We start from the raw sequence: 14,884 nt of genomic DNA, 5'->3' as shown, positions 1-14,884 counted from the left end.
GTTATAAATTAAATGAATTATTATTATTCAATTAAAACGAGTTGAGACAAAAATTTATAATTTACCCATGATGTGCCTTGCAAATGTATTCCGACGCTTTACCAATTTTGAGATTAGTTTTATGCTAGGAAATATGTTAAAAGGGGAAAAGGTTTCTCAGTGTTTAAACTGAACCTGTTTGTTTACTGAAAATGTCAAACTGAACAGAATGTCCTTTGTACTTTTGCAAGACTCTATGTTCCTTGGGGATTGGGTTATTGAGGAATTTAGATATTTTCAGTTAAGATGGTATGCGCTATGCTGGCTGTGAAATTTAGAAAACAGGTAAGCAATCTAGTTCACACTGTAATCTTAGTGTAACTGACAGTCTAGAGGACACAAGGGGAAATGGTCCTCATGTTTGCCTTGTGTCTGCAGTACAAATGATTTATAACACCAAAGCTCCTAACTGTTCTGAAGTGACAACCACTCTTGGCAGTATGGTATTTAGCTGGCGCAATTGGCCCTATTGAATTATTTGGTAAAGGTTTGTCATTCCCCAGGCTCATAAAGATTTCGCTCAGTGACATGAGATGGTTAAACTGTCTCAGCCCACACAAGATGAATGTTCAAACATTTCCCAAACTGCCACTGACTCATTTCAACCACCGGATTTTTATAGAGCTGTTATCCATACTATTGGAAAGATCCCCCCAAAATACCACAAACGACATGTAGATGCCCTCTAATAATGACAGGAATCTTTGTGTGTGTGTACAAATTAGAATGTGTTTAGTTTCCCACGCTCAACTCAAGAACCGGGTACTCTGCAAAGTTCATATTCTGCATAAGTCCTCTTTATAACCCAACGGAGTGCAGTGCCGCGATTGACGTTGTTTGGATAAGCATTTCGACATTAAATAATACAAAAATAATTGGCTGCAGCTTAGCTTGCTCTCTTCACGTTACAGCCCCTTCACTGTAATTGGTCCTCTGGTCTGCAGCGAGTTTCCTACGAATACCGACTTGAGAACCGACCACTCCGCAAAGTTAATATTTTGCAGGTGTCCTTTTTATTATGCAACAGAGTGCTGTAGGCTACCATGTTTGAACTAATGCAATTAACAAAGGCATTCGCAAGGAAATGAAACTAAGCGTAGTAAGGAAAATAGGGAAATTCTGTTTAGTTATTTAGAAGCAAATTTGCTTTTACAACCTATAATCATCTTATTTCAAAGGGGCTGGCTAGCGAGCAGAATGACAATATGAAGTGGATATACTTTCAGTATAGATCAGTGAATTTTGTTACATAAATTCATGTGTTGACTGATGTCAAAACTGTCAGCACATTACAAATGTACAAGCGCTGTATGGTGAATACAGCTCGACCTTCTCCATGGTGATGGGTTGATTGTCAACAAAGTCATCCTGCAGTGAAATCATTAGGGAGGGATTGCACTGTTGGTCATTAAGATCCTTCACTGAGTTTTAAGTGAAGTGCTGGAGCTTTCACTGTTCAGTTATGTCTGCAGAGTGACAGGTTCACACTTGGGTGGGAAAGCATTGATTATCACATTATTGACAGTGATATTTGAAATTGAAAATCACAGTGTACATCATAAATGTTTGGCACTGTGATCTACCATAATATACTGAGTACCACTGTTGGTTTTGTTAACCAATATAACATTTGTTGAATTAATCTCTGATAGAGACTTCTTTTCTTTTTTTATTCCACAGATCAAAACGGGTAAAACGGAAAAACAGACGGAGCTGTTGCTGTTGAGGAGCTTGCAGTACCTGGAGCGCTACATGTACCTCATCCTCTTCAACACCTACCTGCACCTGGAGAAGAAAGACTCGTGGCAGCGCACTTTCACCTTGTGGATGCAGCAGGTAGTTCCTTCTCCCGTTCAACAGTGTCAACCGACTGTATACAACCATTCCTGGAAAAAGCCTAGATTATCTAAATAATGCCTAAGTATTGTTGCCAGGCTACCACCAGGCACAGTTGGTTTTTCTTATTCGGTATATGAGCGAGTTTGAGTGCCTCATTTGGTCTTGACTTGATCATAACCAATGCTGTCTCAAGATTGCCTCTGCTTCAGCTTTTGAATGTCCCTTTTAAAAAGAAAGTCAAATAAAAGAAAGTCTTTCTTTTATTTGCCTATGGACATTTCTCTAGAGCAATGTGAAGGGAGAGTGGTAATTTAAAAGCACTCAGCAAGAAAGTTACTCAATATTCATTGAAATGTGAAGTCAATTTGTTTTTCTAGCATGGAGACACTTGGGCCAGTGGAGTGTAGAATACTAGAATAAGATAAATCCTGAAACGGCAGATTGAAAGAAAAAAAAAGAAAGTAAGTAAGTAAGTAAGACTTTATTTATATAGCACTTTTCATACAAGAATTGCAGCTCAAAGTGCTTTAAAAAAAGTGCTAGAAAAAATAAACAAACCCGCTATTACTCACAGTACCACATATGTCAATTACATTACACTCCCCCAGCTGCCATAAGTGTGTGGGTAAAATATAAAAGGCTTTTTGCCTGCGCTCTCCATTGTGCACTCTGTGAACCGTTAGCGGAGTTTAATTTGGATTCCCCCCTGGAATTTACAAGCTTATTCTAGTTCTATTGTGGCCTGCTTCTTCACACATTAAACTTCATAATGTCTGGACCCTCTGTTTTTGTTGGTACATTAATCGTTGGAGCTGGTTTGACCAGCTGTGGTTCTACAGTAAAGCATAGAATTTATGGGCATTCCTAACATATGGATGGACTCTCCAGTGGATACCCCCCTGCTGGAACGAACAGCCTATTGTCATGTTTTTCATTAGAGGCAAGCATTTTTTGGATCTAACTATACAAATATTTTCTCCTTTTTGAAGCATCAGTTGAATCAAACTTACATTTGTATACATGGCTTGAGTTGAGTCTAAAACAGCAGTTAGCCCAATGCTAGTCTGTGCATCTAAGGGACACCGTAAAGACAAAGGAGACAAAAATAATTATAGAAAATGAAAAATTATAATTTTTTGATAATAATCTAAAAATAAAAGAAAAAAAATATACGGTTCTGTTACAACTCATCAATGCCCTTTTCAATCCCATAAACCCCCAAGTGGAAAGATGCTGGAATCCACCACAGCAGGAGTGTGGGGGGGAGGAATGTGCATGCCCAGGGCAATGGCTTGTGTGTGTGTGTTACCACAGATCACTATGCATATGCAAATCAGCTCAATATGTTTGGTGAAGATAAGAAGTTAAATTTGATAACTGTCACTCTGAGGACTATTACATATTCCAGAGGCCTGATGCAGCTTCTGACATGGTATTCACGGTGAAGTTTTGGAAAGCCAAACTTGGATCAGCAGTTTAGTATACCATTTGTCCCATCTGATTTGCTATGTACAGTCTGGAGAAAGGAAGTTATAAATGAGTTAAGAGAATATCCCCTCCAACTTTGCTCCTATTGAAGGGGAATAAACTGATCTGCAAAAGATTATTTGTCTATGAAAACATTGAATACCAAAATAGACCAGAACAATAGCTATGAAAACAGTTTTTGTAGAAATATGCGAGGTCGGTTGGGGCATATCCATCCTGTTTTGAATAGGGAATATGTGTGGTGCAGTAGAGTGATTCTAATTGTGAAGTTATGCCCTGTGGAAAAACAATTTTGGAGAAACACTACATCAATACTGCCATGTGTTTTGCCACATGCATCATCTGATATGTGTCTTGTTAGCCTCATATTAGAGTATTTAATAAGCATGTGCTCAATGGCTTTTTTTCAAGGCATTTCCCTGTCATCTCCTCGCTATTAGCAATAATGCCTGTTTGTTTGCAAAGATGCTGTGTAAAACCTGTGTGTTGAATTTGAACGGTTGCCACAGTGACGATTGATATCCTGTGGCGTGTTCACTATATCCAGCAGCTTTGAGCGAGGCGCTCGGTCCCCCCGGTTCAATCATTAACCCGACGCCATTGACTGCGGCAGGGTCATTAGTAACAAGCCCAGAGGCGAGAGGCAGTGATCAAGTGAATATCTCTGTGGGAGTTGAATGGGTGGTTGGATGGGGGGGGGGGGGGGGGGGGGCTGTGTATGCATTACATAACATTTCATAGTGGGGTGGGTACATTCTGTCATTGGTACAGGGTCGGCATTGGATTGGTGGGATCTCAGCCTCCAAAAGGAAACATGGAGGTTTGTGTCACTGTTGAAAGCTAGGCAGAGACTTCAGATCTATGCGAGGTAGTTAAATATCCTTTTCTTTAGTCATGTTTTACCAACCCAGTTCTGTTTGGTTTTAAATGCCCAAGTCTAAGCAAACAAGGCACTTTGGAGTGCAGTAGTCCGTCCCCTCCGGGCACAGGGCTAGATCCAATACCCAGGTAAAGACTCTTAAGTTAAGCAGCAGCACCAGTGAGCACCGAACAAATATTGTCAATACGGTCATTAGCCTGCATTGGCTCTGGGGCATGTTGTGGAATCAGAGGGGAGGGGGGATAAAAAACATCACAGGGAATTTGAATTGAGATTGCTGTTTGGCCAACCGCGATGCCGTCCATTACACAATGAGCCGGCTTGTGTACGACGCATGCCTTGGATGCTTCCAGAAGGGGCAACCAATCAGTCACTCCAGCTGTTTTGATGTGTGCTACAGAGGCCTCCCTGTCTCGTCCTGTACCGGCTTGGTATGTAAGGCCGTCCCAGAAAATCTCACTGTGGGAAAAGACCACCGCTCCCTCCCCCCCACACTCTCATCTGAGGCCCACCCCTCTCCAATGAGTTTTGGTATATGCAATCTACGCACTGCATGATGAAAGCCAACATCGGCCACCAAACACAGCATATCATGGTCTTTGGGGCAAACCGTTTGATAAAGGGAGGAGGGATGGATATGTATTCAGTAATTCAGCATAATTGCTCATCAAAATTATTAAATCTGCGTCATTTCATCTCTGAAAATGTCACCTTTGCTGGAGTGGGTCACATGCTCCCCCCCTGAGCCTCTTGTGCTAAGCCCCCTACACCCTTTTTCACAGAATCCTAAAACCCTTGGATTCCCTGAGAACAGATGTGCCTGTCTAGGTTGACTTATCATCGCTGAGAATTTTTCACACATTTCGTATTTGGACAGCTGGACAGTGGATTGGATGATACTGGTTAAGAACCCTGCTCAATGGCACAGAACCAGAGTTTCCTCTGGGAGTCGAACCCATAACCCATGTTGGCCCTGCTGCACCCTTCCTCTCACTCAGTGTGGTTCCCTTCGTGGCGGTTCTTCTGAAGGAGTCTCTGTATGTGAAGTTGTGAAAGTTGTCAGGTTGTCAATGCTTATGTTTTCTGCATTAATGCTAACTAGTGCACAGTGCCTGTGATGCCTGTGAAACACACAAATACAGACTACTTGAACTATAGATAGTGCATAGTGCCCATAATACAATTGGTGGCACACACACACACAGATTCCTGGAATTATAGATAGGGCACAGTGCCCACGATGATGTCGGTGACATACACATTTCTGGAATTGTAGATAGATACTGCAGTGCCCGTGATGCAGCTGGTTATGACAGTTCTTCTGAGTAGTTTTGTGGCCTATATTTCTCAGATCACAATGAAATACATAATCTCTGAAGTAATTTTTTTACCTCAATCATCTATTCTCGTCAAATTGCCAATGCTGTGGTAGCCTACATTCATGCAAATAATAAGGTAGCGTTAATTTGTCTGCTGTTTCCTACGTTATTAATTGCTTATATGTTGATCAAAATGTATTTCATTGGTTCTCTGTTAAATTGTCTTACCACCACAAACATCTAGACATTTAGTTAATAACATGAGTCATTACATGCATAATGGTTGAGCCAGTTGTCATAATTGTAGGCCTAATTCACCATACAGCGCTTGCATGTACAGTTCTGCCGACCAAGGAGGCTAAAGTGGTAGGAATAGTGCCCATGTCAGTGATCCAGCATTATATCCATAAAGAAACCTCTTTGAAAGCAGAGATTCAATGTTATGCCAGCAGTCAGCACTAATCTGGCGGTTGTAAAAGCGAATTTGTGTCTAAATAGCTCAACAGAATTTCCCTATTTTCCCAACTACGATCGCCGGTGCGTTAAGCACTTAGTTTAATTTCATTGCGAATGCCTTTATCACATTCACTAGTTCATTAACGAAAACAAAAATTCCTAGTGTACGCACCTTAGACCTATATAACTAGACGAGTCCCCGTTCATTTTTATGGAAAGTGCTCAGTGGCGCATTGAGGCAAGCGAGAGCGAGAAACGGACCAAGCCATCTTTCCAATTCTGGCTTGTCCGGTCTTGCGCAAAACAGTGGTCACCATGCTCCTAGATCCGAGGCTTGTGCACGCTCTTAACAAACTGTACACGTCATACTTTGCTACAACCAGTCGCGAGCATGTGAGCTAAGGCATTGCAGAGTCTGAAAACTGGCAGAATGTCAATAAAGAAGCAGTCAATTATTGACTTCAGGAGGTCGGTGCCCATTCCCCGATTCACAACTATTGAGGGGATTGAGATTGATTTGGTTGAGAATTATACATATCTGGGTATTGTGTTTGATAACCGGCTGTTCTTTCAGACCAACACAGATGCCATTTCTAAAAAGGTACAGCAACGTCTCTATTTCCTAAGAAAATCTCTGGGGCTGAGGTCGCCGAGGTGGTTGAAAAGCTCCGCGGTGGCAGGGCCCCTGGGGTGGATGAGGTCCGCCCGGAGTTCCTTAAGGCTCTGGATGTTGTAGGGCTGTCTTGGTTGACACAACTCTTCAACATCGCGTGGACATCGGGGACAGTGCCTCTGGACTGGCAGACCGGGGTGGTGGTTCCCCTCTTTAAAAAGGGGGACCAGAGGGTGTGCTCCAACTTTAGGGGGATCACAATCCTCAGCCTCCCTGGGAAAGACTATTCAGGGGTCCTGGAGAGGAAGGTCCGTCGGATTGTCGAACCTCGGATTCAGGAGGAGCAATGTGGTTTTCGTCCTGGCCGTGGAACAGTGGACCAGCTCTATACCCTCGGCAGAGTCCTGGAGGGTACATGGGAGTTCGCCCAACCAGTATACACAAGTTTTGTGGATTTGGAAAAGGCGTTCGACCGTGTACCTCGGGGGCTCATGTGGGGGGTGCTCCGAGAGTACGGGGTACCGGATTCCCTGATCGGGGCTGTCCGGTCCCTGTACGACCGGTGCCAGAGTTTGGGCTCAGAGTAGAACCGCTGCTCCTCCGTGTCGAGAGGAGCCAGTTGAGGTGGCTCGGGCATCTGATCAGGATGCCTCCTGGACGCCTCCCTGGTGAGGTGTTCTGGGCACGTCCCACTGGGAAGAGGCCCCGAGGAAGACCCAGGACACGCTGGAGGGACTATGTCTCTCGGCTGGCCTGGGAACGCCTCGGGGTCCCCCAGGAAGAGCTGGTGGAAGTGGCCGGGGAGAGGGAAGTCTGGGCCTCCCTGCTTAGGTTGCTTCCCCCGCGACCCGACCCCCGGACAAGCGGCAGATAACGAACGAACGAACGAATGGCATGAAGTATTCATGGACGGAACTTATTCTGGGTTTTCAACATTAAGTGATCCTTGTACTGTATTGTGTGTTGTCTTTGTGTGGTGTCCGGTATGCTCTTTATGTAGTATTTTATGATGGATTTAATGTGTTTTGGTACCTGTCTACAAACAAATTTCCCCTAGTGGGATCAATAAAATTGACTTGACTTGAGATATACATGATGCAGATTTTTCGAAAATCAACGCTATCACTGTATAGTTTTCCTTTCACTTGGTTTTTAGAAATATAGTGCTATTCTAGTTGGAACTCATCATAGTTTATTGCGTTGTGTTTTGAGTATGATTGCCAACTAGGGTGACCAGACGTCCAGATTTCCCTTTGTCTGGACCGCTGTTGCGTGTCCTCCTTTTTGATCCTTCCTGCCCACCGTCACAATTTACCACTCGCAGATCAATATCATGCCTTCTGTAAGCTCTGTCGCATTGATATAGATGTGAGTAGTAGGGGGAAAGGGGCTTTAAAGCGGTATGCCGCTACAGAACCGCACAAGGATAATGCTAGTTCTGCCGGGCACTCTTCCTTAACATCATTTTTTGCTCTGAACACTACAACAGCAGATGATAAAACAACCGCTGCTGAGCTGACCAAATTATTTCATGCTGTGAAACATCACCACTCTTACAGGAGTTTAGACTGCAGTTTAGACTGTTGACTTACTAAAATTACTAATATTATTGTCTTAATTTCATACTAATCAGGGCTTTAGAGTGTGACCAAATTGGTCGCACTATGCGACCAAAATGTGTACGGGTGCGACTAAATTTTTTCCTAGGTCGCACCGGTGCACCTAACCTCCTCGCATCCGCTGTCTCTCCACAAACGAAGCGTTTGTTATCCTAAGACGGAACTGACACTCATGGTTGGATCATATCGTGGTCTAAACCAATCAGAGACAGAGATGGGGCGGGTCTTTGCCTCTGATTGGCTGTGGTCCAGATATTCCTGTAGCTCCGTGCTGTGTGATTGAAATTACGACCTGAGCACCAGAGAGTCAGTTTAGCAGACCTGGGCATTGTATGGCCCGCGGGCCATAACCGGCCACAGGCTGTCTCAATCCGGCCCGCGTGAGGTAAATCAAAAATTTAAAATAAATAAATGTGTTGAGCGGTAGTAAATATGTAGTCCTGAAAGACTACAGTGATCAGGCGATTTACATATGTGCGCTTGCGCAACCTCACCGACAGGAGAGTTAGCTGTTGGTTAGCCCTCGAAAATGAAAAACTTTGCCACTGATTAACTTTTAACAAGACATGGACTTCTAAGTATCTGTTTACTGAGGTCAAAGTGAAAGCTGTGAAGAAAAAAACTAACGCGGACATAATAAGAACTTGACTGATTCAGTGGGCGCGGGCTGATGGTTTGCTAGTTGAACTGCAGACCCTGATCATTACCTGTCAGCTGTCCTTCGCATATCCACCTCAGACATTCAGACAGATTTCGATGCACTTGTTCAAGCCCACTGGATTTCTCTCACAGAACAAAATGAACTGAAAAAACGTATTGCTTTTTGCATAAAGTTGATCAATTCCACATCTTTAACATACTGCAAAACAACTGTTCAGTGTTTGTGAAGATTAACTGGTTACAAATAAAATGAAACACTGTTGTTGCTGTTTATACTGTTTATTACTTCTATAATCTTTCCTATTTGACCTACACCAAAATCTAAAATATTTATATAAATATTTACAGAATATCCTTATTATTCTGATAACCAGTAGCAGCTAATCAAAATATATACTTTACTGCTTTTTACAATGGGAGAAAATGAATAGTGAGCAAATTGATGAGGCCCTCCAACACATTTCAGGTTTCTCATGTGGCCCCTTGTAAAAATGAATTGCGGACCCCTGAGTTACGAAGCTGGGCCATGGAGCTAACCCATGGAGCTAGGATTTTGATGCTAGGGAGAGTGTGGCAAGATGATTTAGCCAAGGCCATAGGGCAAGAAGGCCAAATTACAGGTGTTGGCCATCTGAAGGGCATGCGACAGCAAGGTGGGACCCGCTATAAGACTTTGAGCCATGAAATGTTAGGTCTCAGTTCAGGGAAGCACTTTTAAACAGTAGCACTTTCTATTTTGAAATGTTTTATTTTGCTTAAAATGTTTTAGTTTGGTAGCTCAGTGAAGCACTTAAAATATTTTATATATATATATATATATATATATATATATATATATAGGCTACAGTATGATTGTGCTTCAAATAAAAAATAGGCCTATATTTACCTACACCTTATTCTTGTTTAAGATCATTTACATAATATATATGAATGTATATGGAGCGTGATAAAAAGGTGACCTTGAAATTGTGGCGACACAAGGAAAAATTTGGGTGCACCTAAATTTTGTGCTGGTGCACCTAAATAAAAAAGTTAGGCGCACCAGTGCAACCAAGGCAACAAGTTAGTCTGGAGCCGGTCCCCATCCCCCCCGGTTAACACCTTTTGGGGATTTTCCTCCTTTTTGACCCTTTGTCCTCCTTTTTGGACCCAAGTGTCCTCCATTTCAGGGACATGCTTCTGGTCACTCTATTGCAAGCTTAATAGTTATTATTATTATTATGATGATGACGAGTATTGCTTTATTATTACTAGGGCTGGCACTTTATTATTACTAGGGCTGGCACAAACTGAAAATTGCACTGGCACAGGCACTCTCTTTTGCTCTTTTTTTGTCCTGTCACATAAGGACCTCTGCATGAATTGTTCTATGTGAGGTCCATTTTGCCAAGTTGCAAGTACCATGTTATAGCAACTGCTTAAATTTGCACTACACATTTTGTACTTTGTAGTAATAGCTGTTCTATCTAAATTGTTTTTGTTGTTGTCTAATGGAGGCAAAAGAAAATCCGTTTTTTTTAAATTATTTAAATGCAATATATCGAGATATATATTGAATATCGTACATTTTTTTACAATATCGAGATATCATTTTCTTTTATATATCGCCCAGCCCTAATTATTACTAGCTTACTGTTATTGCCATCATTGTGGTGTTAACTGACATAACGTTGCATAACCATAACAATATTGTGGTTTATCAGACATAATTTATTCATCTTTACTGGTCTTTACTCCAGATGAACATGTCAACAATCTATAATGACGTCTTAACACGCCACAATGTCACAAATTATAATATAATGACGTTTGTCATGTCAGGAACGTAATCACTTTCATTAAAAAATTGTAAAATCTCCTTTAAAATAAACTCTATAAACAACCTTCATGGCAGGCAACTGTAGATTATCAAGCCCATTCTCCCTGTGCTCCTCCCTGTGCTCAGTCAGCTCCAGGTAAATCAGCGGTCGGCTAATGTTCCCTTTTGTGCTCGTGCCCTGTTCGTACCCGCGAGCACAGTTCCAGGCGACTTTTCTTGACGTAAGCAAATAATTGGGCCGCTAGTTTACCCATTTCGTATTGGTTTCAAATTAAGCAAAAATCATTAAAAAAAGTTAAAAGCTAGTAGTATGAGCCAGGTTGCAACGGAGCGCACTGTCTCGTTTGAGAATGTTACTTCTGACTCAAGTCAAGTGTTATTGGTCAATCAAAACGTTGACTCTCGCCCACATGGAGGCCTCGCCCCAAATTTGCACATTGCAATGAGGGGCTTCTCAACGGCCCGGTACCTAATCAGAAATGCAATACCACCAACATCCACCGGGGCCTTTGCCTCAAGCCAAGGAGTGAGGGGTGGGGTCTTGGCACGCGCTAGTGAAGCGTTTGGTGCGAGGGATGACCAGAGGACCAATTAGAGTGAAGGGGCTGGGACCAATCAGAGTGAAGGGGCTGGGATGAGTTCCCATGATTCCCGTGGAGGCACCTTTTGAAATGCTGATCCAAACACACACAAACAAACAATCAAACAGATTCCTGGCATTATTAGAAATATGTGTTAATCTCTAACCATGACTAATAAAAAATAAAATAAAAGTTAAGGCATGTCATGCCTTTTCAGTTCAAATACAAAAAATATTTCCTCAGAATGAGCTCCATAATATGGAGCAAGGCTTGTTGAAAAACATGCAGAGATTATTTCTCCAACACAACCGATGTCTTAATGTTTTAGTGATGCATGATCTGGGTTGAAGCAGTCAATTTTGCATGGTCAGAGGCTTGGTGACAAAAGTAACCACACTGTGTGGTTTTACATGGTGTCTAGTTACAGTGCTGGCAACTGAGACCATAATCACAGTTTGAATAATAATGATTTCCATACAGCTATTATGCACTTTGTTGTTATCTAATAGTTCTCAAAATGTTTGCCATAGCCACAGGATTGTACAATTCCCATCCTTACTGTTATTCCCATTCTCCATGTATGCTGGGCTTGACGGAAATACTTTTAATAAACTGTTGCATTAGCAAGATAGCAAGATAAGAAGATTCCATACAGTATAGTCCCTAATTACCTCCAAACATATCCCTGATGATATCCCTTACTACGTCAGAACTCTTTCCCCAAACCAACTTAATCTGCAGTTATGGGCCACCTAAGGAAATGTGGGTCAAAAACATAGTGAGTCATTGGGTGAATGACTTCAAAAGGGGCCTACAGCTGGGTTTTCATCATGACATGCTTTGAAACAGGGCTAGGGATTTATTAAGAAATGTTTCTCGATAAATTACAGACTGGAATACAGATTTTTTTCCTTTTGAGGATTTGAGTATCCAGTTACAGAGCTGTTCAGGTCTTGTTTCATTTCAGCAGACAGACAGTCTGTGGTATGTTTCCAATATTCTGACCCAAGAACTCAACTGACCGACCAGGAATATGTAGTTCCTGTTTCTCTGCAAATCAGAAATCCTTCAGGTCCTGCAGAAATGCATAGCCCTATAAGGGAGAATGATGGGACTAAGTAGTTAACTGAGTAAACTGAACAAGCTGTGACACCTTTTTAATTTTCTTTTTCTTTTTGGCGAGGCAACTGCCTATATCTGTGGGATTGTCTATGAGTAGTTTATTCTTGGTTTTGGCCAGATGTTGCCTGTTATTCCACAGTACTTCCCATCTGTTGTCAATGGTTTGACAGTCATAGTGGGCCATGAATCAGCTTGGCATTGTTAGCTTGCCTCCTTGCCTCTGCTCTATAGGGATCCTCTTCGAGGAACCTTGTATTTGTCCCTTTCCTTCTACTAATGATTTAAAATCTGGAGAACAAAGTTGGAGTGCTAATCTCAAATGGCTATAGTATTCAATACAAATATTTGGGGGGATACTAAAAGTTAATAAAATAAACTAGCAAGTACCCATTTTGTTCCTAGTTGACAGCTTTTCCCTTTCTGTCCTCCAATAGGTGGCTGCCAGGGCTGGGGTTTATGACCTTCTCAACCAGCTGGGTTTCTCTGAGTTTGAGAACCCCCGGGACACGCCTCTGGCCAGGCTGCGCTGTCGCTGGCAACGGCAGAATGTCCAATCACTTCCCTTCAGGGGGGAGTTTATCTGAGAAAAGATCACTGTGAACTGCCAAAAAACTATACAGTTTCTTCTTTTTTTAGGTTGTGAGATTTTAATGTTTTTGTATTTTACTTCTGTATCTTCCGATACAATTTTGTGTGTGTTTTTTTTTAACCCACTACCATGGTAAACTTGTTTAATATGATTAGTGATGCCTGTTTAATATGTTGAGTGATGCCTGTTTTTCTTATGTTTCATCTTAATAATTGCCAAGTTGCAAGCTGACAGTTGTGCCTTTGCTCTATAATTTTGTTTTACTCTATGCTCATGATATATAAAATTTCAATCACCTAATGTATGTTGTTTTTAAATGAAATACAAATAATTGACTTGCTGTCTTACGTATATGGATATTGGTATAATCAGTATGCTTTATGTAAAAAAGTGTTCAGAACCTTCTCACAGTTAGTTTCTCAAGGTCAAAAACATTGAGATTTGCATTGCAGGTTGTCATATTCCAGACAATTGGTAGGTCTGTCAGGTCCAAAGTATAAATGTATTCATGGAATACTTTTCTTCTAATGAAATCAAGTTTCTGTGCGTAGTTACTGACAAGTCATTTAGTTATTTGACAAAAAGTTTATAACTTTTTCATATTTTGAGGTATCAAACATGGCTTGTCCTTTTGTTCAACATTCAAGAGCAGTAACAGATACCGTTATTCACCCTGTCATGAAGATTATTTTATTTCAACAATGGAAATTAGCATTGTTAGATATTCTTAGCTCATTGATTTTCATGGATGGCTTTTTTGAGCTGTACTGTATACTAAAAATGTTGTATCCAAACACCTGTCACTGATGTTTCTTTTTATGTGTCTTGATTATTGGCTTTACTGACTTGACCGAACACAACTTTGTGTACAATTTAAATGCAGTATTCATGAAGTCAAAACAATAGTTTAGACACTGAGAATAAATCCATACTTCTTCAGAGATGGATAATTCTTTTTATGTATTTTGCTATGAAACTGCTAAAAAAACACCACTATAGACACTTTTAAAGTTGGTGTGAGTAATGTAGAAGTCTTGAAACTGGACAGTGGAAGACTGGAGTCTGCACCCACAGTCTATTGGACTTTCTGTAAAGTGTTTGAGTTTCTGTGACCTCATCAGGTCTGTCGCAAGAATTTAATTATACAGCCTACTGCAAAATCTATGCTTGGAAACTGTCAGGCTTGTCAGGTCTACGGTACTGAAATGTACTGGGATTTAAATGCAGATGTCATCAATTGTTGATCAATGTTAATATCATTCACCGTTGGCAAAACGTCTTGGTCATGTACAAAAAGTGGTCACTGAGGACATTAAGGATTCAATTATAAGTTTTATATTCGTTGTATTTTTATGTTGATTCAAATAACCTTAGTCCTCTAATTTATTTACAGAAAGTGCTGGTGATTCTTCTTTTCTTAATGTGCCTTTTAACAGTCCATATATCCTGTGTTTATTCATTGTCCTTTTAAAAGAATGTCATTAGTGAAAACGAAATTTGTTAATGTACTGTATATTCAACATTTTCAGCATTGATCTGTACCGTAGTTTGACAACTTTAACTCAGTTTTTCAGTTTTGTTTCAGTTGATCTCATATTTCATCAGCCAATTAAGCAAACAAAAATGGGTGCGAAAGGATGAAAAGGGGTTTGCTAATTTTGTGATCGCTCCAAAAAACAGTGTAATTACATTTCGCACAACACCATTGTATTACACAAATACTTTCATAATGACAGTATTTCTTCTTGAAATATAGTATTTTATTTGCTTAAACTTTGTTCTGAGAAGTTTATTTCATCCAATTACATTTGTGTCATTGTTGCATTGGTTACTTCAGGCTAAATAAACAATTTGAATGCT

The 14,884-nt window shown here is 41.0% G+C and overlaps 1 protein-coding gene across 3 annotated transcripts in view; it reads left to right on the top strand.

Annotated features, from left to right (window-relative positions):
- pald1a (phosphatase domain containing paladin 1a) overlaps positions 1 to 14,884 on the top strand; it is a 57,155-nt gene extending 42,271 nt beyond the window's left edge. For all 3 annotated transcript variants that reach the window (XM_062475583.1, XM_062475584.1, XM_062475582.1), the window contains exons 19-20: positions 1,720 to 1,875; positions 12,870 to 14,884. In XM_062475583.1, coding sequence (XP_062331567.1) covers positions 1,720 to 1,875; positions 12,870 to 13,019 — 306 coding nt within the window. In that variant the 3' untranslated portion in view covers positions 13,020 to 14,884. The remainder of the gene's footprint in view (positions 1 to 1,719; positions 1,876 to 12,869) is intronic.

The sequence above is a fragment of the Osmerus eperlanus genome, chromosome 12 (genome assembly GCF_963692335.1).
Source record: "Osmerus eperlanus chromosome 12, fOsmEpe2.1, whole genome shotgun sequence".
NCBI classification, from domain to species: domain Eukaryota; kingdom Metazoa; phylum Chordata; class Actinopteri; order Osmeriformes; family Osmeridae; genus Osmerus; species Osmerus eperlanus.
The sequence above is the reverse complement of the archived record's forward strand: the minus strand, read 5'-3'. Positions and strand labels throughout refer to the sequence as shown.